Source organism: Pan troglodytes, chromosome 23, assembly GCF_028858775.2.
Source record: "Pan troglodytes isolate AG18354 chromosome 23, NHGRI_mPanTro3-v2.0_pri, whole genome shotgun sequence".
NCBI lineage: Eukaryota > Metazoa > Chordata > Mammalia > Primates > Hominidae > Pan > Pan troglodytes.
The window spans coordinates 38,321,698-38,345,341 of record NC_086016.1 but is presented as its reverse complement, the minus strand read 5'-3'; the positions used below and the strand labels follow the sequence as shown (position 1 = coordinate 38,345,341).

The 23,644-nt window shown below is 53.2% G+C and overlaps 1 protein-coding gene across 1 annotated transcript in view; it reads left to right on the top strand.

Annotated features, from left to right (window-relative positions):
- The window catches only part of MYH9 (myosin heavy chain 9), a 105,405-nt gene that overhangs the window by 55,496 nt on the left and 26,265 nt on the right, over positions 1 to 23,644 (top strand). The window contains exons 4-15 of the mRNA XM_016939084.4: positions 5,040 to 5,067; positions 5,869 to 5,962; positions 10,008 to 10,100; positions 10,708 to 10,771; positions 11,634 to 11,732; positions 12,168 to 12,311; positions 12,897 to 12,992; positions 14,196 to 14,314; positions 15,848 to 16,000; positions 18,199 to 18,372; positions 20,284 to 20,457; positions 23,298 to 23,412. Coding sequence (XP_016794573.1) covers positions 5,040 to 5,067; positions 5,869 to 5,962; positions 10,008 to 10,100; positions 10,708 to 10,771; positions 11,634 to 11,732; positions 12,168 to 12,311; positions 12,897 to 12,992; positions 14,196 to 14,314; positions 15,848 to 16,000; positions 18,199 to 18,372; positions 20,284 to 20,457; positions 23,298 to 23,412 — 1,353 coding nt within the window. The remainder of the gene's footprint in view (positions 1 to 5,039; positions 5,068 to 5,868; positions 5,963 to 10,007; positions 10,101 to 10,707; positions 10,772 to 11,633; positions 11,733 to 12,167; positions 12,312 to 12,896; positions 12,993 to 14,195; positions 14,315 to 15,847; positions 16,001 to 18,198; positions 18,373 to 20,283; positions 20,458 to 23,297; positions 23,413 to 23,644) is intronic.

Genomic DNA, 23,644 nt, shown 5'->3' with positions numbered 1-23,644 from the left:
CTTCTGGTGTGGATGCTGCTGAGGTGGCATGTCCCTTGGTCTGGGCCTCCCGTGGTGGCCTGGAGGGCACACTCGCCCATGACCACATTGTGTGCCTGGGAGCGACGGAAGGGGCTTCCTCGTTTGCTGGCAGATTGCTAGGCAGGCAGGCTGCCAGGAAGCTCCACCCCACTCGGCACAGATCTGCAGCCTCTGCTAATATGAAGCATCATTTTGCACTTGCTTTTCTTCACCTCTCTGTTTGCCTCCCAAAGACTTGTAACCCAAGCTTGTGAATTGAGCTGGCTGTGGAGAAGCAGAGCTTCCCGTCATGAGAGTGTCGCGGCCCTTTCTTTGCAGCACTGATGCAGGCCTGCGGGAGGTGCCGAGTGCTGTGCTCACAGGGGTGTTCGATGGAGGGGAGTCCTGGGGTGGGTGAGGTTTCCAGAGACCTGAGTTCTCAGCCCCATTTGTGCAACTCTGATCAAGCCATCCTGGCAACGCAGGGCAGGGCTCACAGTGCCAACACATATAGCAAGCCACCCCCAGGGGCCACTCTGGAGTTTCCCTGAAAGCAGAAGACTCCCTGGTGGTGGAAAGTTTTGGTCCCGTTTGTCTCAGATTATCCCATCAGTCTCACCCAACGTGGGCATGTTGTCCAACCTGAAACTGCCCTTTTTCCTGTCTTTCTTTCTTGGCCCATACCCATTTCTCAAGAAGCCCAGTGGAGCTGAAGATGGGGTCTTGCAGGGGCCTCTCCCAGGTGGAGCCCGAGAGAGCTGCTCCATGCTGGAACCTCGGGAGGTGTGATCTTGGGAGTGGGGTGATGAGTCAGTCCCAGCAGTGGCTGCTGGTGAAGCAGGCCCCTTCCTCTGTACTTCCTGTTGGGCTGATGTCACCGCTCTGCAAGCCTCGTGGCCTTTTATGGACAAGAGTGAGCTGCAGCTCCTCTCACAGAGGAAGTGAGGCTTAAGCCCCCAGCAGAAGTCTGCACCTGGGATGAAATACCTGCGGTCAGGTTCCCCTTTCTCCCTCCTGGGCCCAGCCTGCTGAGCTGGCTGGAAACACCTGTCCACAGGTAGATGGCCACATCAGCTCAGATGCCCTCACTGCATGGGCTTGGCCTCAGGACATTTTAGGTTGAAAATGAAATCCAGGGAGAAAATGGCCTGGTTCCTGAATTTGTAAGTTTTATGAAAGACTTTCTCGTGGCGGTGCCAGGGAATTGCTCAGTTGGGAGCTCCGAGACAGCAGGCGGGTGAGGACGGCATGGCTGGGCGTCTGCCTCACACCGTGTACGACAGGAACACCATTTCCTTCCATCCTCAGAGCAGTCCCTTCATTCCCAGAGAGGTCAAGGGGCCAGGCATTGCGTGGGGAAGAGCGGAACCCAGGGCCGCAGCGCTCTCGGCTGTGGCTTCCTCCTTTGCAGAACTGCTCCAGACACATGGACTAGTGGTTGTCAAACTGTGCTATGAGGAACCCTGTCTCCACCACCCACTGTCCCTTGCTCAGGAATTTGGGAAGATTTTATCTGAGGAAGGACTGCCGCTGCTTTTTGAAAAGTCTGAAAACTACTGCAGAGTGACTCATAACCCCGTCTCTACCCCACCCTCACCAAGAGAGGGGCTGGGGCAGTGGGTTCAGGCACCTACCACGGCTAGACTTTCATCTGGCAGGGGGCTCGTGTCCCAGAAGAGGCTTGTCCCTGGTGGCCTCCTCCCGTTTAGAGGAAGGAAGGGCGTTTTCAAATAAGCCTTCAGTCCTTACAGGCCAAATAAGGACTCGAGCCAAAACAAGCGGATTGGGCCGGACTCTGAATGTGCTCATCCTGTGAGATGACAGTGCGGGGAAGGGTTGATGGGGTGGGCGCCAATGGCAGTCTCCACTAGAATGCATAGGGTGGGGAGGTGGGCTGCAGAGTAAACTGAGTAGGCCAAAGAGCCCACTGGTTGCTAAGAATTCTAACCACCCCACTGCCCAGAAGAGAGGCCTCTGAGATCAGGAACAAATCTAGAAGAACTGCTGTGTGGAAAGATTGCAAAACAATGATGATAATACCTGCTTTGTACATTACAATACAATACCTTGTAAGGTTATTGGAGGCCACACAAGATAACAGACCAAAACCCTTCCTGAGCATTGGAAAGACCTTTTCGGTTGCATGGGGCCATGGTACAATTCGTGGTGCATAGGGCCGGTGGATTTAGGATACTAAGCAGTGCGGTAAGAGGTGCAATGAGGAGGCCTCCCAGCAGTTTGCCTTGCAGAAAGCATTTGTCCAGATGAATGTTCCTGGCAGAACAAATCCAGATTTCTTTAAGGTATGGTTAGGCTGTGTTGACAGTGGTAAATTGGCTTCAGGAATTGGAGGGGGAAGGCTGGAGAAGTGGGAGAGCTAGGGATGCTCGGGTGGATGAAGAGGAGACACTGAATTTGGCTCTGGGGTTTCGGAATTTGAAGTGTGTGTGCCTGTGCATACATCCGTGTGTGTGCATGGCTATGTACATACATGTATGTTCACATTCACCTGTGAATACATGTGCCTTGCGTGCCTGTGTTTGCACTTGTGCTTGTGGATATGCATCTGTGAATGCGTGTGCAGCTGTGTGCCTTGTGTGCGTCCATGTGTGGATCTACGTATATGGCTTTGCACACGTGTGTGCGCATGTATTTCTGTGCACACGTACCTCTGTACACCTACCTCCATATGTGACTGTGTATGCACAGATGCTTGTGTGTCTATGTGTGTGTCCATGTCCTTGTGCGTGCGTGTGCCTGTGTGTGCATGCCCTCGAGTGTGTTTGGGGGCTCTGCTTCCTGTTGTTCAGCAGCAGAGCCTCTGACTCCTCCTCACACAATTAGAGGAATTCCAGCCATCCTAGGGACAGCCCTGGGAAAACGGTTCCTCTGGAAGGGTTGGGGAATGTTTCCTTTTATGGTAGAATTGGGCCGTTGCTGCTCACGACTTGCCAGCACTCGCAGGTACATTCTTGCCTGCTAGTAGAGCCGGTGACTAAACATGCCCACAGCTGGGGCAGACCACAGGGAGACGCAGTGGGGGAGGGCAAGGGGCTGGGATGACAAAAATGTTTGTTCCAAACCCTTATCAGTTGCCACACTGTCGTTAGGGGCCAGCGACGAAATTGCTCTGTCTTCCCCAGGCTGTCGTTCCTGCCGCCTCCCTCCCTTCTGTCTTCCCGTCTGTCTAGTCGAGGATTCAGGTCTCTAATCTCTGTCCTCGCTGTGCAGGCTTGAAGGACTCTGTGTTTTTTGAGAAAGGCAAGGGGGAGTAAGGCTTGCCTTCCCTAGAGCTTGCCTCCTGAGTAGTTTCCACATCAGAGAGCAGGGTGTGGGGTGTGTTTGTGAATGAGAGTGACCCAGCCCCTCTGCGCCCCCACCCCGTTGATGCTTAGGGGGCTGGGAGGAAGCTGCGGCCCAGGGCAAGGGCAGCTGTCATTGGTGTTGGGTGTGAGGTTTGTTTTTTCTTCTTTCTGTCTGGGCTTCCTTTTCCCTCCTGAATGACCAGTGGGCAGAAGAAGAGATTGGAGGCAGTGCCCAGCCCCACACGCTGCTGAGGTCAGGCACGCTAGAAAGCTCACCTCGGAAGAGGCAGGCAGCCTAGCTGGTCGGTGGCTACTGGTGTTGAACAGTTAAATGTGTCTCCTGAGGCCATGCACGTGGAAAGCCGTGAGTCATTCTCCCAGTGCCTAGTCACGCAGGGCCCTGACCAGGCGGTGCGAGCCACTCAGTGTGTCCTTCACACGTCGCTGAATCCGTGTTTCCACCCAGGGCCGATACTGTACCAACAGCCACGGATGCTCCCACTGCCCTGACAACGCCACTGCCACCCATTGTGGCGACGTCGCGATGGGGAAGTCGGTATAGACAGCAACCGTTTGTGGAGCTTACTGTCTTTACAGGGACTGTGGCAGGTCCATTTTATGTGTTATTTCTATTTTTCAAACTAATCCTGCAAGGGAGTTAGTAGCAGATCTTACTTTGTGGATGTAGAAACTGAGACTCAGAATTAAATACCTCACTGCAGCTCAAATATTTGTAAGTAGCCTGATCCTGGATTCAGGCCAATTTGACTTCAAGGACGGTGAGGCTATTAGATGGGGTGGGATAAAACGGAAAAAAATGAGTTTGTATTTTCAGCTGTTGCTTGAATACCCAGTACTGAACAGCCAGGATGCCTTAGTGTTTCTGGCAAACTTAGCTTTCAGAGTGTGGGCATTACTGCCCCTCCTGTACTGGGGGAGGGTGGGTATTTATAACCTTCCTTGCCGAGCAGTTCATAGAGCTGTTGATAGTTGCTGAAAGTTCCTGACACCCGGCTAGAGAACAGGTTGTCACAGAAACCCATCAGGAGCTGTCATTCTTTACAAGCTGCCTCTAAAGTGACATCATTGCACGCCTTCCACTTGCCAGACACCGTGCTGGTGTGTTCACATGTGTTGTGGACACAAGTACTGTTATCCCACGCTGCGGAGGAGGGAGCTGGGGCTCAAAGAAGCCTGCGCACCTGTCCCGGGTCTCAGGCTGTAAGGCAGCATCTTATCCCAGGGCTGTCCCGTTGCAAAGCCAGGCCTCATCACCCCTCCTTCCCCAGCCTCTTAAATGGTGCTCCTTCCTTCAGTGGGGATGGTATTTAGAGCACCTGCAGCAGGCTTCTTTCTAACAGCTTCAGCCCCCCACCCTGTTATAAACACACAGGGCAGGTCCCACTCAGCTCCCAGGGAAGTCGACTCCTGGAGAGTTTTCCACACACTAGTTCCTCTAAGGTGGGAGACACAGAACTATTTCTGGTTTTCTGGTGGGGGCTGAACAGCGTGGGTGGACAGTCTGAGCTCCTGGGCGGCAGGAGCAGCTGCCCAGTGGCACTCTCCCCGGCAAATGCTCCTCCCAGCCAGGTGTGAGGGTGGACTGCGAGATCCCCACAAAGACAGCATCTGTGACACTGTGCTCCCTGTCTGGGAAACGGGCAACTCTTTGGGACCAAGGCGGGGAGGCTTTTGTATCTGGCGGGAGTTAATCTGATGTCTCCTTTGTTTCAGACCGAGAAGATCAATCCATCTTGTGCACGTAAGTATTTCTCCGTCTGGGTAGCGGTTCGTTTCACCCCAATCTGTTCTCATTCTTGAGGTCTCCTACTGAAACCACAACTGGGGCTTACAGAGTCCCCCATTCCCAATTCAAGGCCCCTCCTCCACTTCTCCAAGGGATAGGACTTCAGTTTGTATGTTTGCTACTCAGTGGTCCCACTGCATGGATGAGCTCAATTTCAATCATCCTTCCTCAAGGAGCCAGTGGGAAGGAGGGTGGAGCTTATGGCAGAAAGGAAAAGCAAGATTTCTCCACAATCCAGCTGGGAACCAGCTCCTCCGTAACTTCTGGGCGGAAGGCATTCCTTCTTGCTCTGGATGGTGGCTTTTCTTTACCTGGATTGAAGTAGATACTGGGGCCTCTCAGCCTCTGAACTTAACAAGCCTCTGAACTTAAACCCCATTGCCAAGGGAGTTAATGGCATAGAACGTTCCTTTAAGTGACGTTTCAAAGGAACATGTACAAGTGCCTTTGACCCCTAAGTCCACAGCTGCCTAAAACTGATTTTTAAAACACTTGGATGTGAAGTCACTTGCCCTGCCAAGTGACCAGGACAGGCAGTGGATTTCAGTTTACTTCTGTCTGGCCCCTGGAGAGCCATGGGAAGTGAACTGCCTGAGGATTCCAGAGCGTTTATGTGGCAGTCCCGTTTTCTGCTACACGTTGGGTCCTTCACAGGCACCCAACAGAATGCGAGGCAGTGGAGCGTGCAGTGGGAAGGGACAGAGGTCAAGGACTTGGCCATGCCTAAGCCCAGGACTTCCTTGCCTCTCTTGGTAGTGGTGAATCAGGAGCTGGCAAGACGGAGAACACCAAGAAGGTCATCCAGTATCTGGCGTACGTGGCGTCCTCGCATAAGAGCAAGAAGGACCAGGTGAGTGCTGCGGCCCTTGTCCCCGTGGCCGCTTGCTTGGCCTTGGTGGGATGATGGAGGAAGAGCACTTAGTGGTCCTGGCTTCAGCTTTACAAGAGGATGCTTTGGGGAATGAAGCAGAGGCTGGGCCCATTTCCATTGAGGCGACGGCGTGGCCTGTCCTGGGAGTGGTCCAGCGGTAGCAAGCCCATTCCGTCCTTGGCCTCCTAGCCTTGTGAGTTGCTGTGGAAACTGGCGAGGTCCTGGAGTTTGCATGGCAGCCCTCTTGGCTTTTGCAGCTCATTGCTGTGTGTCCTCCCCTTCTGAGGCTGGAAGGCAGATTCCAAGACTTGGTCCTCAAGTTGATGGAGGCTTGAAAGGTCTCAGGCAGACCTGTATTTGATTCCATTTCTTTTCCCTGCTGTTGAAATGCCTCTGGGTGAACAGCCACCCACCCCCACCACCCCAGCGAAGAGAGAAAGGGCAATTGGAAAGTCATCTCACCTCCATTTTTTTCCTCTCCCTTTTGATGGATTATGGTTGAACCCAGCAGTGTCCTCGCTAGGTGAGCTGCACGTTTACTGCACGTTCTGCACTGGGAATGCGTGTTCTGCCCATCGTGTGCCCTTGAATTCTGTATTTTGTTCTAAGCAGCTTTTCACCCCACACTTGTCACTTTCTGCAGCTAGAACTCTTCTTTTAGGCTCAGCTCACTGACTGTCTTGGGAGGAGGGGCTGGGTGTGGCACACAGTGACCTCCTGTGCACTCTGAAATGACAGCTCCTGCAGAATGGGGACGGGCCTCACACCTAGTTGTTCTCAGAAACTCCAGTCATGCCCAGATTTCCCCACAGCGCACCATAGCTGTCATGTCCCGTGTGGAACCTGACCCCGGCACGGTGGATGGGGACTCCGCTCTCACGGAGCCCTCCACGCTCTGTGGTCCAGACCAGATGCAGATGGCCGGCTGCCCTCACCTGCCACCGCCGTGCCAGTCAGAAGCAGTGCCGGGGAGTTCTCACGTTGGAGTTTTTCAGAGGTTGGGGTGATCAGACTTAAGCATGGCTGTGGGATGCTCTCTCTCAAGCACACACTCTTAACCTCCCCTGTGAAAGCTAAGTGCCAGTGGTGTTCCTTGAAGCCGTCAGGGGAGCTTGGCCGCTCCCGGTGGCTCCACCTTACTGGCGTGCCGTGTGCGGCCTTCGTAAGTAAGGAGGGGTGTGAGTCTGCATGCAGGTCTGGGGTGTGGCCTACAGAATGGCCTAATGAGTACAGTCTTCTGGAACCGAACCAAAAGTAACTTTTCATGTGCCAAGCTTCTCAAGACGTTTGGAATCTTTTTCCATGGGGCGTCAGGAGTTATATTTAGAAACTAATAAAGTTTCTTTTCTTCTGTCTCCCTCTCTGTCTCTCTCTCTCTCCATCCCTCTCTCCCTCCCTACCCCCCATTTTCCATTCTTTTTAGGAGGCCTATTTTAAAAACAGAGCTGTGAGGTTAGGAGTTCTCTAGCTGTGCTTTTCCATCTCTGAATTTGCAGTAAAATCCATTTCCCAAGTATTTATTGACTGCCTAGTATGTGACTGGTTCTTGGGAGGGTGACATTGGAGTTCCTGTCCTGGAAGACAGGAGACAGGACACGGAGAGCAGTGAAATAGATCATATGCCTTACATCTGGGGTTCCTGTTGTAGAGGGGAAGGCAGCACTCAGCAAAGACAGCATGCTGGGGTTGGGGGTGACAGTGGGAGCCACGTTGTCAAAAAGCAGACTTTGGTAGGCACCCCGTCCCTGCCCTGAGCCCACTAGAGTGAGGGAGTAGGTTGCCCCAGTCTTCCAGTCATAGCTCAGGCTGTCAGCGTGAAAGGCCATTGGCCGGTTTGGTTGATTTCCTTGCCTGAAGCTGTGCTGTGATTTTCCACAGGCCACCGGAGCACGGAACACCCTTGAATTGGTTTGGGAGCCAGCACTCTCTCACTTGCAGTGACCAAGTTGACCCTCCCAACACCAGCAGAGGGGTTGTTCCAGACCTCACCTTGCTGTGGGGAGGCCAGGTTTGGCCTGGGCTGCAGGTTGGCAAAGCAGAGCTTGGTCCAAGGGGCTTTCCAGGCAGATGCCCGGAGCCTGAATGGTGACCTTTGACTCTCCCTGCTCTGTTATTTGTGTACGAGCTGGGGCCCACTGGCAGAAACACCACCCAGTGAAGCCCTTCAGAAACCGATGGGTAACCCCAAACCTTATACAGTACCGCATCATTTCATGTTACGCAGATTTCATTGAAAAATTAAAGTCTCTTCTGTGCCCAATTAGATGTCAGTAGATAAAAAGCCATAGGTTAGTCATCACTGTTGTCAGCAGGGAACACAGCTCTGGAATCTGAAGTGGCTGCTCCCGACTTGGCCCTGCGGCCCCACTTTCCACGGCAACAGCGTGTGGTCCCAAACAGAGGCCTCAGTTCGCCTCTCAGCCAGGGCGAGCACAGGCAATGGAGGGGCCGCGCTCCCTTCTGTCTGCGGGAATGGGGCGGTTCAGCCAGCCTGGCAGCCTGGCCTGTGCTCTGAGAGGAACGGCGTAGTGGGTGGGGGAGCCATTCTCATCCAAGTCTGGCTCCGTGGGCTGCCTCAGCCGACTTCCCAGGCCCGCCCGAGGCCTGTGGGTGGAAGCCCGGTGTCCAGTTACCACTGGTGCCCAGCGCACACGTAGAGCCTGCTCTGTGGGCTTGACCCCTGCCCTCTGACCTGGCCCTGCTGACCCTCCTTCAGGGGCGGGCACTAGAGCAATGCCCTCACTTGTCTGGATGGTTCACAAGCGGAAGGCTTCCTAGCCCTGGGCTGGGGGGTCCTGGCCTAGGAGGGCTGCCAGAGGAAGAGGCTCTGCTGTGTCCCTTGTGGTCTCAGGTGGGCTTCCAATCTGGCTCTGCTAGACTCCAGAGTGTCCCCGGTGCCCTGCAGATGGGTCTCGTCTGTGGCAGGTGTGCTTGTAAGGCCAGGGTCCATGGCTCTCCTGGGAGCTCCTACTCCTCCTAGTTTTCCTTGTCATCACTCACAGGCGGCTGCTGTTCCCGGAAAACCCTGGCTTGACTCCAGTCTTTAATAAATACAAAGCCTTGCCTGGCCCTTGTGTGATGTTCTTTTCCCCAGAGGGCACTCAGGCATTAAGGGGAACCAACTCCCTAGTTTCCTTAGCCAGCGTTAGTTAATCCCTGGTTGCATGGGCCTGCTGCACAGGTGCAAAGACAGGGCAGTGGCTGACAGGTTAGGTAGGGGACTGGAATTCTGCCACCCCGCTCTGCTGATTGATAGCTGGATGACCTTGAGCACCCCTCCCTTGGCCTCAGCTTCCTCTTCTGTGAAATGGGGCTGCTCTGTCCTGCCCCATGAGTATGGTGGGGATCCAGGGATAAGAAGGCACAAGGGTGCATTTTGTCTACCACAAAGCACCCTGGAGTTCAGAGTAGGATTTATTGACATTCTCAGTAAACAGCTTGGAGCCCAAAGTGGGCCTCATGGATCGCGTGCTCACTGCCTGTCATGGTGGTTTTGGACGCGGCAGTGGAGGGGCTGGTACAGAAAGTGAAGCATTTATCAGGACACAGATGAGATGAGCGTGTATATTTTCCAGATCCGATCCCCTCATTTGCTTTTCCTATGAAAAGGAATAAAAATGTGAGGATTAGAGGCAAGGAGGTAGAGGGAAGCTGGTGTATACAGGGTGGAGACACTGTCCCAGGGTGTCTGTGCCGCCGGCTCCCTAGTTTAAGTGCTGCTTTCACATGGGTCCTCCAGGGCCAGGTTCCTAGAGCTGAGGGAGCTTCCTGCCTGCCGTTTCCAGGGCCATGGAAGTAAGTTCAAACTGACCAAGGTTTCCAAAGCCTGGCGGGAAGGCCGCACTTGGATGATACCGGGGCCTGGCCTTGGTTGGAGTCGCACACTGGAGCCCACCCGGAAACCTCTGTTCCTGGCACGTTGGACATGCTGACACGGCTCTGCCATCGTCCCCCTTCCAGGCAGGGCAGGCTCGGCAGCCCAGGTCGCTGCCCGGCCTTCATTGCGTCCCTGGGTTCCTTGCAGGGCGAGCTGGAGCGGCAGCTGCTGCAGGCCAACCCCATCCTGGAGGCCTTCGGGAACGCCAAGACCGTGAAGAATGACAACTCCTCCCGCTTCGTGAGTAGCGCGGCGGCGCCCCGGCTCTGGGGACAGAGGGCCTTGCCCGGAGCTTTGGCTCATGGTGCCTTTTCCTGGGTGCCCTCCCCTCAAAACCGAGGACGGTTCAGACTCGGTGCTATCTGGCCTGTCGTGTGGACTAGGCCAGACCGAATGCCAGTTGGTGTGGACCTGCCCTGCACCTCTTAAGGACGAAGGCCACGAGTAGCTTCTTCAGCCTCTCTCATGAGAGGTGGAAAGGCCAGTGAGGGCGCTGCCTGCTGTGCCCCAGAGTGCTCAGCTGTCACCAGTAGCCAGTTAGTTCCCGGGTCAGGCAGAGAGGAACACTTCCAGATAACTGGTCTCTTTCCCCCTCTGCGGTGGAACCTGGGTGTGGGATCAGCTTGTCTCAGGCTCATGGCCTTAGGCAGTGTGGCGCCTGAGTCCTGAGGTCCCGTGTGGTGTGGGCGTAGGGGGCCCCTGGCCTGGTACATGGGTCCTGTCCCTGGGTTTTCTCCCTCCAAGCTGTGCCCACTGGAGGTGGGGCGGGGGGCTGTGGTCTCCCTCTTGCTCTCTAGCTCCCCATGTCAGGGGCACCCCTGATCTCTTGCTATCCTTTCTTACTTAGGGCAAATTCATTCGCATCAACTTTGATGTCAATGGCTACATCGTTGGAGCCAACATTGAGACTTGTATCCTTGTGGTTCGTTGGGATAAGAGTTCTGGATCTGGAGGGGAGGCATGACCTCTGTAGAGAAGAAGCTGCCTCCTGATTCCAGCACTTTCCCCCTTATGGGCCCATCCTGACACCTTCTCTGTGGAGCTAGGGGACTGTCAGGATCAGCTAGTGCAAACCCAACACAGAGCTTAGGGCTTTCCTTATTTACAGGCAGGATAACCTGTGCTTTGAATGGCATGGAGCTGTTGAAAGCCGTCTAGTGTGGCTCCCAGAGGTAGGCGTTTGGGGGATGCCACTCTCCCGCGTGCCACCGTTTAGCCTTTGCTTGTGGGAATGTTCTTGTTCCCATTACCTGTAAGAATGAGACAAGGCTCCCGAAGGTGTGAGTTCCTCTTGGACATACCGTGCCCCTTGAAGGTGAGAACCCAGGTAGTTTGCTTTTGCTGTGTTTTGCCATTTTGTGCCATTCTTCCTTCCTGGTGAAGTTCAGTTCCTTTGGACGAGAATAAGAGGACAATGGAAGGCTGGCCAGGCACAGTGGCTCACTCCTGTAATCCCAACACTTTGGGAGGCTAAGGTGGGTGGATCACCTGAGGTCAGGAGTTCAAGACCAGCCTGGCCAACATGGCGAAACTCTGTCTCTACTAAAAATTAGCTGGGTGTGGTGGTGGGCGCCTGTAATCCCAGCTACTTGGGAGGCTGAGGCAGGAGAATCGCTTGAATCCAGGAGGTGGAGGCTGCAGTGAGCCGAGATCACGCCACTGCACTCCAACCTGGGTGACAGAGCGAGACTCTGTCTCCAAAAAAAAAAAAAATGAGGACAGTGGAGGGCTTGCCTTCTCCCCAGCTTGTGTTGCTCCTTAATATTTGCAAAGATCTTTTGGAGAAATCTCGTGCTATCCGCCAAGCCAAGGAAGAACGGACCTTCCACATCTTCTATTATCTCCTGTCTGGGGCTGGAGAGCACCTGAAGAGTGAGTAGTTGGCCTGCAGCCTGACACCGGGGCTGCCGGGCTCTGGGCCTCTTGCCAGAATTGGGCCGTAGACATCATTTGGGAAATGAAAACTTTTGGCCTTGGGTTTAACGGGGAGAAGTGAGAGTGACTCCTGTTCTCTGCGCCATCCTAAGGACTTGGTCTTCTGTTTCTGACCATGCCAGAGAAAAGCTAGGGTGGGTTGCACATGTAGCTGCAAATCGCAGGACCCTGGCGCTCTCCTGGGCCAGGAGACGGGAGTGTCAGAGTCTCAGACACTGAGGAAAGCTGAACGTCGCTGGCTACTCTGCGGTTTCCAGGGCGCGTCAGGGCTCAGGGTCTGTCCCAGTCTCTCCAACCTTTGAGGTCACAGCGCTGAGGGAGCCTCTGCTTTCAGCACCTCACTGAGGCGCCCTTGCCCTCCACCCCTTACAGCTGATCTCCTGTTGGAGCCGTACAACAAATACCGCTTCCTGTCCAATGGACACGTCACCATCCCTGGGCAGCAGGACAAGGACATGTTCCAGGAGACCATGGAGGCCATGAGAATTATGGGCATCCCAGAAGAGGAGCAAATGGGTACAGGGCTGGCCCTCCTGTGGTCAAGTGTGGGGCAGAGGAAGGCTGGTACCCACGGCCTCAGGGGCATCAGGGTAGCCGATGGGCCTGGGGAGGCTGCTAGAGGCCAGGGGAAGGGGAAGGCCTTCAGTGTGTGGGAAAATGATTCCTCAGATTTGAGGTTCAAGGTTATTTGTTCCTGGTGGTACCACAGGCATTCAGAAAGGGTGCAAAGGACATGTTCTTAACTGCCCAGGGCTCGGGTCCACTGCACAGCCCTTGCCATTTGCTGAAAGTAGAATATTCATGTCCTGTCTCGGGGAGTGTGGAAGAAGCTGGGGATAGATGGGTGCTTTGTGCTGGTGAAGCCCAGCATGAATGGCAGTGCGGACAGGCCATGTCGGCCAGGAGGGGGTGAGCCCTCTAGGGTGGCTGGGCCCACCGCACACCGTTAGACGCAGACCTGGCGCCCCTGTGGCCCCAGGGAGTTGGGGGGTGTCCCTGCTTGGCTTGTCTGGCTTGAGGATCTCTAGATGAGTGGCCCCCACCCCCGGGAATCACCATGACCCATGTCTGCTTCTGAGCTGCCTCTGATTGCACCCAAAGGCCTGCTGCGGGTCATCTCAGGGGTTCTTCAGCTCGGCAACATCGTCTTCAAGAAGGAGCGGAACACTGACCAGGCGTCCATGCCCGACAACACAGGTAACACCCGGGGCCTCTCGCCGGAAATAATGGGGCAGGTGCTTGGCCATGGATTTGCTCAGGAGGGAAGGTCTTGCGGAAATTCCGGACACTGTTCTTTTTAATGTTAGGTGTGTTTATGGCCGTATATCTGTCGGTATTTTCTATACAGATGTAAAACACACGTAAACATGACCCTGCTTTTTTTTCTCACCAAGTAAGCATTTCAGAAAAACTTGTGATCATGTGGACCAGGGCTTCCCTTATTCATTCCTGAGACCAAACCATTTGTCAGGACACCAATGATTTCTGCCGTAGCTCCTCCTTAATGGGAGCCTTGCCCGTGACTATGTCGAGATCTTGAAATTATGTCCTTGCCACACCCGACTCAGCCCCTTTGTTAGGGTTGCTGCAAATGACCCCATGCAAGTTATTCAGTCTTAACGTGCCCTCCTTAGGGTCTCTCTAAGGATGTAACGCATGGGTGTGTAGATTGTAAAAGACACTCCTGACCGGGCGTGGTGGCTCACATCTGTAATCCCAGCAGTTTGGGAGGCTGAGGCGGGCAGATCACGAGGTCAGGAGTTCGAGACCAGCCTGGCCAACATTGTGAAACCCCATCTCTATTAAAAATACAAAAATTAGCCGGGCATGGTGGCGTGCGCCTGTAATCCCAGCTACTCGGGAGGCTGAGGCAGGAGAACTGCTTGAAGCCAGGAGGTAGGGGTTGCAGTGAGCCGAAGTCGCGCCACTGCACTCCAGCCTGGGCAACAAGAGCAAGACTCCGTCTCAAAAAAAAAAAAAAAAGACATTCCTGTGGGATCCTGTGCTGTTCCGTGCCCCAGCACCAGGTTGGCCTGCTCCTCTCAGCCCCAGTGGTGGGTAGGGACCTGCTTTTACACTCTGAGGTGTGCGGCTGAGAGTGGACAGAGGAACCGCTGCTGCCGCTGGGGCCTCCAGTCAGGACGCCTTCCTCTCTGCCCCGTGGGGCTCGGGGGAGGTACAGCTGCCCTGCCCACTGACCTGCATGTGGCTGCTGAGTCTGGGGGGTGCTAGGTGTCTGTGGCCCTGCTAAAGAAGGGCCCAGATGTGGTTGTCCTGGTAATGATTGCTCATTCACCCCATGGCTTTCTTCCTCTCTGCTCCCAAGTCAAGCAGAGGGACTTAGTCTCTTGGGTCTAATTAGGACTTTTTGTCCCTCTCTTATTCTCTGAAAAATCTTAGCTGCCCAAAAGGTGTCCCATCTCTTGGGTATCAATGTGACCGATTTCACCAGAGGAATCCTCACCCCGCGCATCAAGGTGGGAAGGGATTACGTCCAGAAGGCGCAGACTAAAGAGCAGGTATGTCCTCTGGGGCCAGGGCAGCTGGCTGCCTCCTGGGTGAATGTCCCTGCAGCAGCACAGTTGAGGCTGTTGTGGGCCATCCTGGGGTGTCCGTGTCAGGCACTTTCACATGATTCCATGATGCAGTCCTCACAGCAACCCGGAGAGAGGTGGCATAACCCCATCTAGAGCACTGGAGAAACTTCATGGCACGCTCAAGGCTTCATGCCCAGGAAGTGCCATCCTGAGGCTGCATTGTGCCTCTTTACATTGAGATGGTATTGTGGCTGATTGGTCGTCAAGGATATAGGCATGTCCTGTCTGGTATAAAAGCAGGAACTTGATGCCACTGTAGCTCAACTCCTTCTGGTGCCAGGGTGGCGGCTCCCGCCATCCTCGAGCCTGTGCCAAGCGGCTGTTTCTCTACCACCTGCTGCCTTGGGCTTGCCACGTGTGCTGAGAGACGAGCAGCAGTGCTTGCTCCTTCCTGCCAGACTGATGTGCCTGCCTGCCCCCGGAGTGGAGGTCCCGCCCAGTGCGGACCGCTTTCTGCCTCTCTCCGGGGTTTCCAGTTTCTTTTAGGGTGCTGGCCATGGGGGTTTTTAGGGTGCCAAACCCATCTCTCAAAAATACTTGGAAGCTCATTTTTTAGTCTTTCTCCCATTCGCTGTACACTGACAGCTCACGGCTGTTTCTGTGCAGAAGCATTGCATGAAAGACAAGACCGTTGTTTTCAAAAGACATCGCGTATTATTATTGCCACCTGTTCGTTTCCCTGACCATTAAGGAGAAACCTCCATTTTCTATTACAAAAATACTACATGACTCTTAATACAGAAAAATCAAGAGAAGGAAAACAATTCCCAGTGATGAATATCGTTGGGCAGCTCTTTCCTACAAGACTTAAAAAAAAAAAAAGAATTAAACTTATTTCTCTGGCTTTTAATTACAGAGCTTTTCAAATGTGCAAAACAAAGAAGAGGGGAGAGTGTAAAGAGCCCCACGTGCCCATCACGTAGGCGGCTTCAGCAGTTACTAACTCACGGCGAGTCTCGGCTCATCGTTTGTCTTATCTCCCCCTGCCCCTCTGCCCACTGCCTTATTTTGATGAGATCGGGCGCGTTTAGGGTGGTATGGCCGTAGACTGCTGCCTTATTTTGATGAGATCGGGCACGTTTAGGGTGGTATGGCCATAGACTGCTGCCTTATTTTGATGAGATCGGGTGCATTTAGGGTGGTACGGCCATAGACCACTGCCTTATTTTGAAGCATCACTTTTTCTGTAAATCCTTTAGTGTGTCCCCATTTTATTTCAAAAGATCTAAGTTTATTGTCCCCATATTGTTAGATATTAGGTTGTTTCTACTTTTCATCATTTTAAATAACACCACAGTGAACATATTTGTGCACGAAGATTTTTTTTTCCCCCCCACATACTTAGGGCTGTTCCTCTAGGGGGAGGACTCTAAAAGTGAAATTACTGGGGCATAGGGTATGAGGGTTTTCAGATCCTTTGTATCTGACACCACTCTCCCCGGGTGTGCCCCACAGGCTGACTTTGCCATCGAGGCCTTGGCCAAGGCGACCTATGAGCGGATGTTCCGCTGGCTGGTGCTGCGCATCAACAAGGCTCTGGACAAGACCAAGAGGCAGGGCGCCTCCTTCATCGGGATCCTGGACATTGCCGGCTTCGAGATCTTTGATGTGAGCCTTGCCCTTCATTACCCACCCTGCTGCCTCCTTGGCCTGTTGGTTGCCTTATCCTTGGTTAAGAACCCTGCTTCTCATGGTCCCGCATCGATCTGAGTTGGCCATCTCCTTTGCATGAAGACTTTGGTTGGGTGTGGGGTTTTTTTTTTTTTTTTTTTCTTTTTTAAAAGACAGGGTCTCGGCTGGGCACAGTAGCTCATGCCTGTAATCCCAGCACTTTGGGAGGCCAAGGCCGGCAGATTGCTTGAGGTCGGGAGTTTGAGACCAGCCTGACCAACATGGAGAAACCCCGTCTCTACTAAAAATATATTAGCCGGGCGTGGTGGCGCATGCCTGTAATCCCAGCTACTCAGGAGGCTGAGGCAGGAGAATTGCTTGAACTCGGGAGGCGGAGGTTGTAGTGAGCCGAGATCACGCCATTGCACTCCAGCCTGGGCAACAAGTGTGAAACTCTGTCTCAAAAAAAAAAAAAAAAAAGTCAGGGTCTCGCTTTGTCACTCAGGCTGGAGTACAGAGGTGCAGTCATAGCTCGCTGCAGCCTTTACCTCCTGGGCTTAACCGATCCTCCCACCTCAGCCCCCTAGTAGCTGGAACTATAGGCACACACCACCACTCCCAGCTAATTTTTACATTTTTTGTAGAGATGGGGCCTCAGGTGTGGCCCAGGCTCAGTTAGATGTCTTTTAAGCTAAACAGAAGGGCTCATTTTCAACCAGAAATGCTGGAGAAAATGAGACCTTTTGTTTGTTTATTATTTTTTTTTGAGGCAGGGTCTTGCTCTGTCACCCAGGCTGGAGTGCAGTGGTGTGAACATGGCTCACTGCAGCTTCGACCTCCCGGGCATAAGCCATTCTCCCACCTCAGCTTCCCGAGTAGCTGGTACTACAGGCATGTGGCATGACACCTGGCTAATTTTTGTATTTTTTGTACGGATGGGGTTTTGCCATGTTGTCCAGGCTGGGAGGATGGGACCTTTTAGGTCACATTCTTGGAGGCTTCCTGGGCAGGTGCTTCCTGTTTATTCTTCCAGCAAATATTCCCTGAGCATCAGGATAAGACATCTCCCTTGCCCATGACGACTTTGAGGTCTAGTAGGGAAACCGATACTTACAGTAGATTAGAGGTTCTTAACCTGGAGTCCACGGGAGGTTTGAGAGGAGCCATGAGCTGGGATGAGAAAATTACATCTTTATTTTTTACTAACCTCTCATTGAAATCATGTATTTTTTCCAGTTGCGAACTGAACAAACTATACAAACCACAGTTGTATTAGCAGTACTTGTGATCTGTCACCAATAGAAATCAGATGTTTTCGTGTTGCATTCCGGTTGTTGCAGAGATCTGGTAGTGTCATTTATGCATCGCTACCTCAAAATTTTGGAAGTTATTAAGCCCATGGCTAGTTCTTGTTAATAAGGAAGCACAGAGGCCGGGTGCAGTGGCTCACTCCTGTAATCCCAGCACTTTGGAAGGCTGAGGCAAGAGAATCATTTGAAGTCAGGAGTTTGAGACCAGCCTGGGCAACAAAGCAAGGCCCCATCTCTTCAATAAAAAAATAGAAGGGCCTGGTGCAGTGGCTCACACCTGTAGTCCCAGTACTTCGAGAGGCTGAGGCAGAAGAATTGCTTGAGCTCAGGGGTTCAAGACCAGCCTGAGCAACATGGTGAAACCCCATTTCTACAAAAAATACCAATATTAGCCATGTACCATAGTGTGTGCCTGGGGTCCCAGCTACTAGGGAGGCTAAGCTGGGAGGATCACTTGAGCCCAGGAAGCGGAGGCTGCAGTGAGCTGAGATTGCGCCATTGTACTCCAGCCTGGGTGACAGAATGAGACTCTGTCTCAAAAAATAAAAAATAAAAATAAAAAACAATGTATTACTGGATCACAATATTTTGATGATTATATTTCAAAATAACTACTTTCTTTGTAATCTATTGGATGCAATTTAAAGCACTATTCTGAAAAGGCTTTACCAGACTGCCCGCGGTCCCTGGCTCCAAAGAGTAAATGTTGCCCACTGCTGGGTGGATAAAGGGAAGGCCAGGAGCATCCGGGCTCTAAAGGCAGCGGCATGGAGGTGCCCAAGGAGGCCCTTCCTGTATCCCTGCCCCACCCTCCTTCTCAAGGGGTGTCTGGGCCTCTTTAGTGCAGGGTTGGCGTCTCTCTGACATTGTTTTCTCTCCTTGCAGCTGAACTCGTTTGAGCAGCTGTGCATCAATTACACCAATGAGAAGCTGCAGCAGCTCTTCAACCACACCATGTTCATCCTGGAGCAGGAGGAGTACCAGCGCGAGGGCATCGAGTGGAACTTCATCGACTTTGGCCTCGACCTGCAGCCCTGCATCGACCTCATTGAGAAGCCAGTGAGTGCCAGGCTTGCTTTGACCTCACACCTGCCTCTGGCTTTTCCCTTCCGGGGCACCCGCTCCTCACCTCAGCTCTGTGTTGGTTGTGGAGGTGTCTTAACTCCCCTTCCTTTTGGTGCCACCCGGAGGACGAAGCCCCGAGGCTGAGATCCAGTGCCTGGGAGGCCTGGGTGGGTGCCTCCATTAGAGGAGATGCTCTGGGCGGCAGCTGTGGGCTGGGCTTTTCCCAGCTGCCGGACCAGGTGCAGATGTGGCGGGGGCCCTAGCATCCTGTTTTCAGTCCCAGAAGACCACCCAGCATCCTCCTGAAGGCTGGGCTCGATAAGCATTTCTTTGTCTTAAAGAAACAGCCATGCATGGATGTAGTAAGGCCCTATCGCGGGCTGCTTTCACTGTAGCATGGAACAGTGCAGACCCTGGGCGTTGAGTGCTCTGCCCAGGTGTACACGTACCAAAGCTCAGCTCATCCCCCCATAAAACCAGCAAGCAGCAGTGCTTTTATCGCCAGCATTAGCTGTGTGAAGATGGAAAAGAGGAACCCTTTCCAATGAGTTCATACTTAAACCTCTTGCCAGGTAGAGGTTGGGTCGCCTGTTTGTGTTTTAGGCTTGTTGGGGGTATGATCTGTAATGAAGCCTGAGCTGTTTCTGTGTCTGTGTTTTCTTCTTTTTTTTTTTTTGAGACGGAGTCTCGCTCTGTCGCCCAGGCTGGAGTGCAGTGGCCTGATCTTGGCTCACTGCAAGCTCCGCCTTCCGGGTTCATGCCATTCTCCTGCCTCAGCCTCCTGAGTAGCTGGGACTACAGGCGCCCGCCACCACGCCCAGCTAATTTTTTTGTATTTTTAGTGGAGGCGGAGTTTCACCGTGGTCTCAATCTCCCGACCTCATGATTTGCCCTCCTCGGCCTCCCAAAGTACTGGGATTACAGGTGTGAGCCACCGTGCCTGGCCTGTCTCTGGGTTTTCTTTTGATTATGGTTAATTGATCAGAAGGCCTAGGACAAAGTTTTTTCAGTTTGAAAAAAATTTCCATTTTTTTTTTGAGACAGAGTTTTGCTCTTGTCGCCCAGGCTGGAGTGCAATGGCGTGATCTCGGCTCACTGCAACCTTTGCCTCCCTGTTTGAAGCGATTCTCCTGCCTCAGCCTCCTGAGTGGCTGGGATTACAGGCTTATTTTTGTATTATTAGTAGAGACGGAGTTTCACCATGTTGGCCAGGCTGGTCTCGAGCTCCTGACCTTAGGTGATCCGCCCGCCTCGGCCTCCCAAAGTGCTGGGATTACAGGCGTGAGCCACCGCGCCTGGCCAAAAATTTACTTTTGTAATGAGCTTTTTTCTTTAATCAGTTGAATTTTCCAACTAATAGGAACCCACTGGGCTTCAAGTTTTGTCAGCCTCTCTGCAGTGTCCAAATCTGCTTTCTTGTCTTGTAAACTCAGTGTGCAGAAGGCTGCTGGGTCCCTGGGACTGTCTTCCTCAAGGGGCTCCTCCTACATATCCCATCTCATCATAGACATGCAGGCGCAAAGCATGTGGGGTGGCATCTCCCGTGGCAGGATCACAGGGTACTTGTTGAGGGCAGCCTCCTGGGCAGACCCCAGTGCACTGTGAAGTCAGACTCTGGCCCCCCGGGTCAGCAGATCTGCACTTTTCATCAAACCCACTGGGGCTTTCACTAATGCTGGAGAACCACCGTGATGGATCTTTGGGTAAAGGTGTCAGCCGCAGCCTGGGCCCCAGAGGTTTCTTTATAAACTAGAAATCTTCAACAGTGCTTTGCTTCTCCTGGGGAGTGTGTCGCCCACCCTCTGTGGGATTCAGGGGATTCTGATGTCCGGGCTTTGGCTTCTTGAAGGGTGGGGTGCCCCTCCCAGGGTGCGCTCACCTGTGCTGATGCTGCGCTTCCTCCAGGCAGGCCCCCCGGGCATTCTGGCCCTGCTGGACGAGGAATGCTGGTTCCCCAAAGCCACCGACAAGAGCTTCGTGGAGAAGGTGATGCAGGAGCAGGGCACCCACCCCAAGTTCCAGAAGCCCAAGCAGCTGAAGGACAAAGCTGATTTCTGCATTATCCACTATGCAGGCAAGGTGAGGAGCACTCACGGGGAGGTGCTGGCCAGATCTTCACAGGAGAGGTGGAGTCGAGGCTCTCTAGGACCAGGAGCCGGGTAGCTCCTGGGGACGCAGGGGTGTGACCTGAGTACGGTTCTTGCACAATGACTCACCCAGTAATGTGGCCGGTGACAGCATCATCATTTACACAGCTTACAGAGCCCCTTCACCTGCTCCATGCTGTTAGAAGCCTGCGACACTCCACCGCGGTGCCCAGGCTGGTTGTCATCATGCATTATCGTTGGGCCTGACTGTCAGGTGCAGAGCTTGGCTAAAGGCATGGGCTCAGAGTTTGAATAGAGCTCTGCCACTCATAAGCTGTTTGACTTCGGGTCAGTTACTTAACCTCTCTGATCCTTGGTTTCCTCATCTGGAAAATGAGAATGACCACCCACCGTACAGGATTACGTGGATTAAACAAGCTCTTGAGGCCCAACATGTGGCATGGATCAGTGCTCTGGGGCAGGGCTCCTCAACCTCGGCATTCCTGGTATTGCGGGCTGGGTCATTCTTTATTGTGGGACCCTCCTGTGCATGCTAGGATGTTTAGCAGCATCCCTGGCTGCTACCCGCTAGAGTTAGGAGCACCGTCCTTAGTTGTGACAACCCAAAATGTCTCCAGACATCGCCAAACATGTCCTAGTTTCGGCGGGGGGAGGTGTGGGGAATTGCCACTGCTGTGGGTGACAGCTGCTGTTGCCAAGTCTGCCACAGTCAGTCAGTGGTGGACCTGCCCTCAACACTTACCTAGCAGACATCTTCCCAGTCGGCATGTGACTGGGGCTTAGACCCAACTTAGTCCATAGAGGTGCATGCTTAGACAAAAGCTGGTTTTTCTCAGCATATTGTGTGCTTCCTGCACAAAGACCCTAACAGTTAATTGCTGTGATTAGGCAGGGGCTGCGCCATCTCCTTTTTGGTGGTGACTAGTTGGTGGTGACTGGCGAGGAGATGTGGGAGCTTTCACAGGTCTGTTCCCAAGCCACAAGGAGTCCAGGCCCGGTTCTAGCACACCTGTGCCGGCCTCTTCTATTTAGCTTGGCTGGTTCCTGGGGCTGCGGAAGCAACTGTCTTAAACTACCCATGAAAAAAATAATAAAGCCAAAAAAGCGATTTACACCATTAACCAAGGAATGTTTCCCGAGCCTCCTTTCTCCACTCTCACCTTCGGGAAACGCACACGCTCATCAGTGCAGAAGCTTCCAGGAAGGCTTTTGCTGTGGGATTATTTGTAATGCTGAATAATTAGGAACACCCTAAAGCCCACCAAGGGGCCTGCACGATGGCATCAACTGTGGTGCGTCTTTCCGTGGGCTGTGCTGTGGCCGCTAAAAGGACAAGGATGTTGGCCTGGGTGAGAGGGTCTGAGCCTGGGGAAAGGAAACTGGCATCACCTACCTCATGATAAACAGCAACGTGCATTCACCTGCATACTGAGGGGAGCACCCCTGGGCTGCAGCGGGGTGCATTAGCCTGCATGCTGAGGGGAGCACCCCTGGGCTGCAGCAGCGTGCATTCGCCTGCATGCTGAGGAGCACCCCTGGGCTGCAGCAGCGTGCATTCGCCTTCATGCTGAGGGGAGCACCCCTGGGCTGCAGCAGCGTGCATTCGCTTGCATACTGAGGGGAGCACCTCTGGGCTGCAGCAGCGTGCATTCGCTTGCATACTGAGGGGAGCACCTCTGGGCTGCAGTTTGTGTTGGGAAGAGGGAGGCCTAGGTCCCTGATGCTCTCTGGGTATTGTTCTGGGACCTTTTGCAATGAAGATGTCATGCTGTATTACTTGTTTTGTTAAGTATATATTTTAGCAGAGCACAGGGGCTCATGCCTGTAATCCCAACACTTGGGGAGGCCAAGGCAAGAAGACAGTTTGAGCCCAGAAGTTTGAGACCAGCTTGGGCAACATAGTGAGACCCTATCTCTATTTTTTTTTTTTTTTTTTTTGAGACGGAGTCTTGTTCTGTTGCCCAGGCTAGAGTGCAGTGGCACGATCTCAGCTCACTGCAACCTCCGTCTCCCAGGTTCAAGCGGTCCTCCTGCCTCAGCCCCCCTAGGGGCTGAGATTACAGCCCTGTAGCTGGGATTACAGGCATGTGCCACCACGCCCGGCTAATTTTTGTATTTTTAATAGAGATGGGGTTTCACCATGTTGGCCAGGCTGGTCTCGAACTCCTGACCTCAGGTGATCCGCCCGCCTTGGCCTCCCAAAGTGCTGGGATTACAGGCATGAGCCACCGCACCCAGCCCCTATCTCTATTTAAAATGAGAAAAAAGGAATCTATTTCTGGGAGTCTCTCTGAACCCTCTAGTTTAGGAGGCTGCCCAATTAAAAAAATATATTTGAAAACAGAATATATTTCCAAAAAGATGAAACTGACACATACTTAGAGAAAACGTGAACATTCTAAAAAGACAAAGAAAAAACAAAAATTACTTGTCTTATGACTAAAAAGAAATAGTAACATTTTGTTGTCCTTCCAGGATTGTTTTTCTTTGTTCATATTACCTAAAAATTTAAAGAAAGCTGAAACCCAGCATGGTACCATGTGGCCACCATGCCATGTCTAGAGCCAGGCTCCCGTTGTTGGCCATGCCTTGCTTTGAGGCTTTGGCTCTGCACGAGACGCCTCAGAGAACGTCTTGATGCCTCGCGCCCCTTATCCTCATCACTTCCTTCTTAGGGGTGGAAATGCTGGATCAAAGGGTCTTCACGTTTTCTGACTTTTCCACGCATGGGGTTAGCCTGTGCTCCGGAGACCCTGTGAGCACACGTGTCCCCAGCGCAGCTTGTGACTCCTGCCTCTCTGACCCCGCCAGGTGGATTACAAAGCTGACGAGTGGCTGATGAAGAACATGGATCCCCTGAATGACAACATCGCCACACTGCTCCACCAGTCCTCTGACAAGTTTGTCTCCGAGCTGTGGAAGGATGGTACGCCCTTTGCCCTTCGCCCCCTACCTCCTCTTGGCTGCGGCTGGTCATCTTCCCACCTCCACAGTGGGCTGAGCCGCCAAACAAGGGGTACACATGTGCCCCCTGACATAGGCCAGGTGGTCTCTGCCCTCTGTAGCTCCCATGAGAGAGGGCTCCTCGGACCGAAACAGGAGGCCACGGCCCTCGCGCACACACCGTGGCCGGGTCCTCCTGGGCGGAGCGCTTTCCG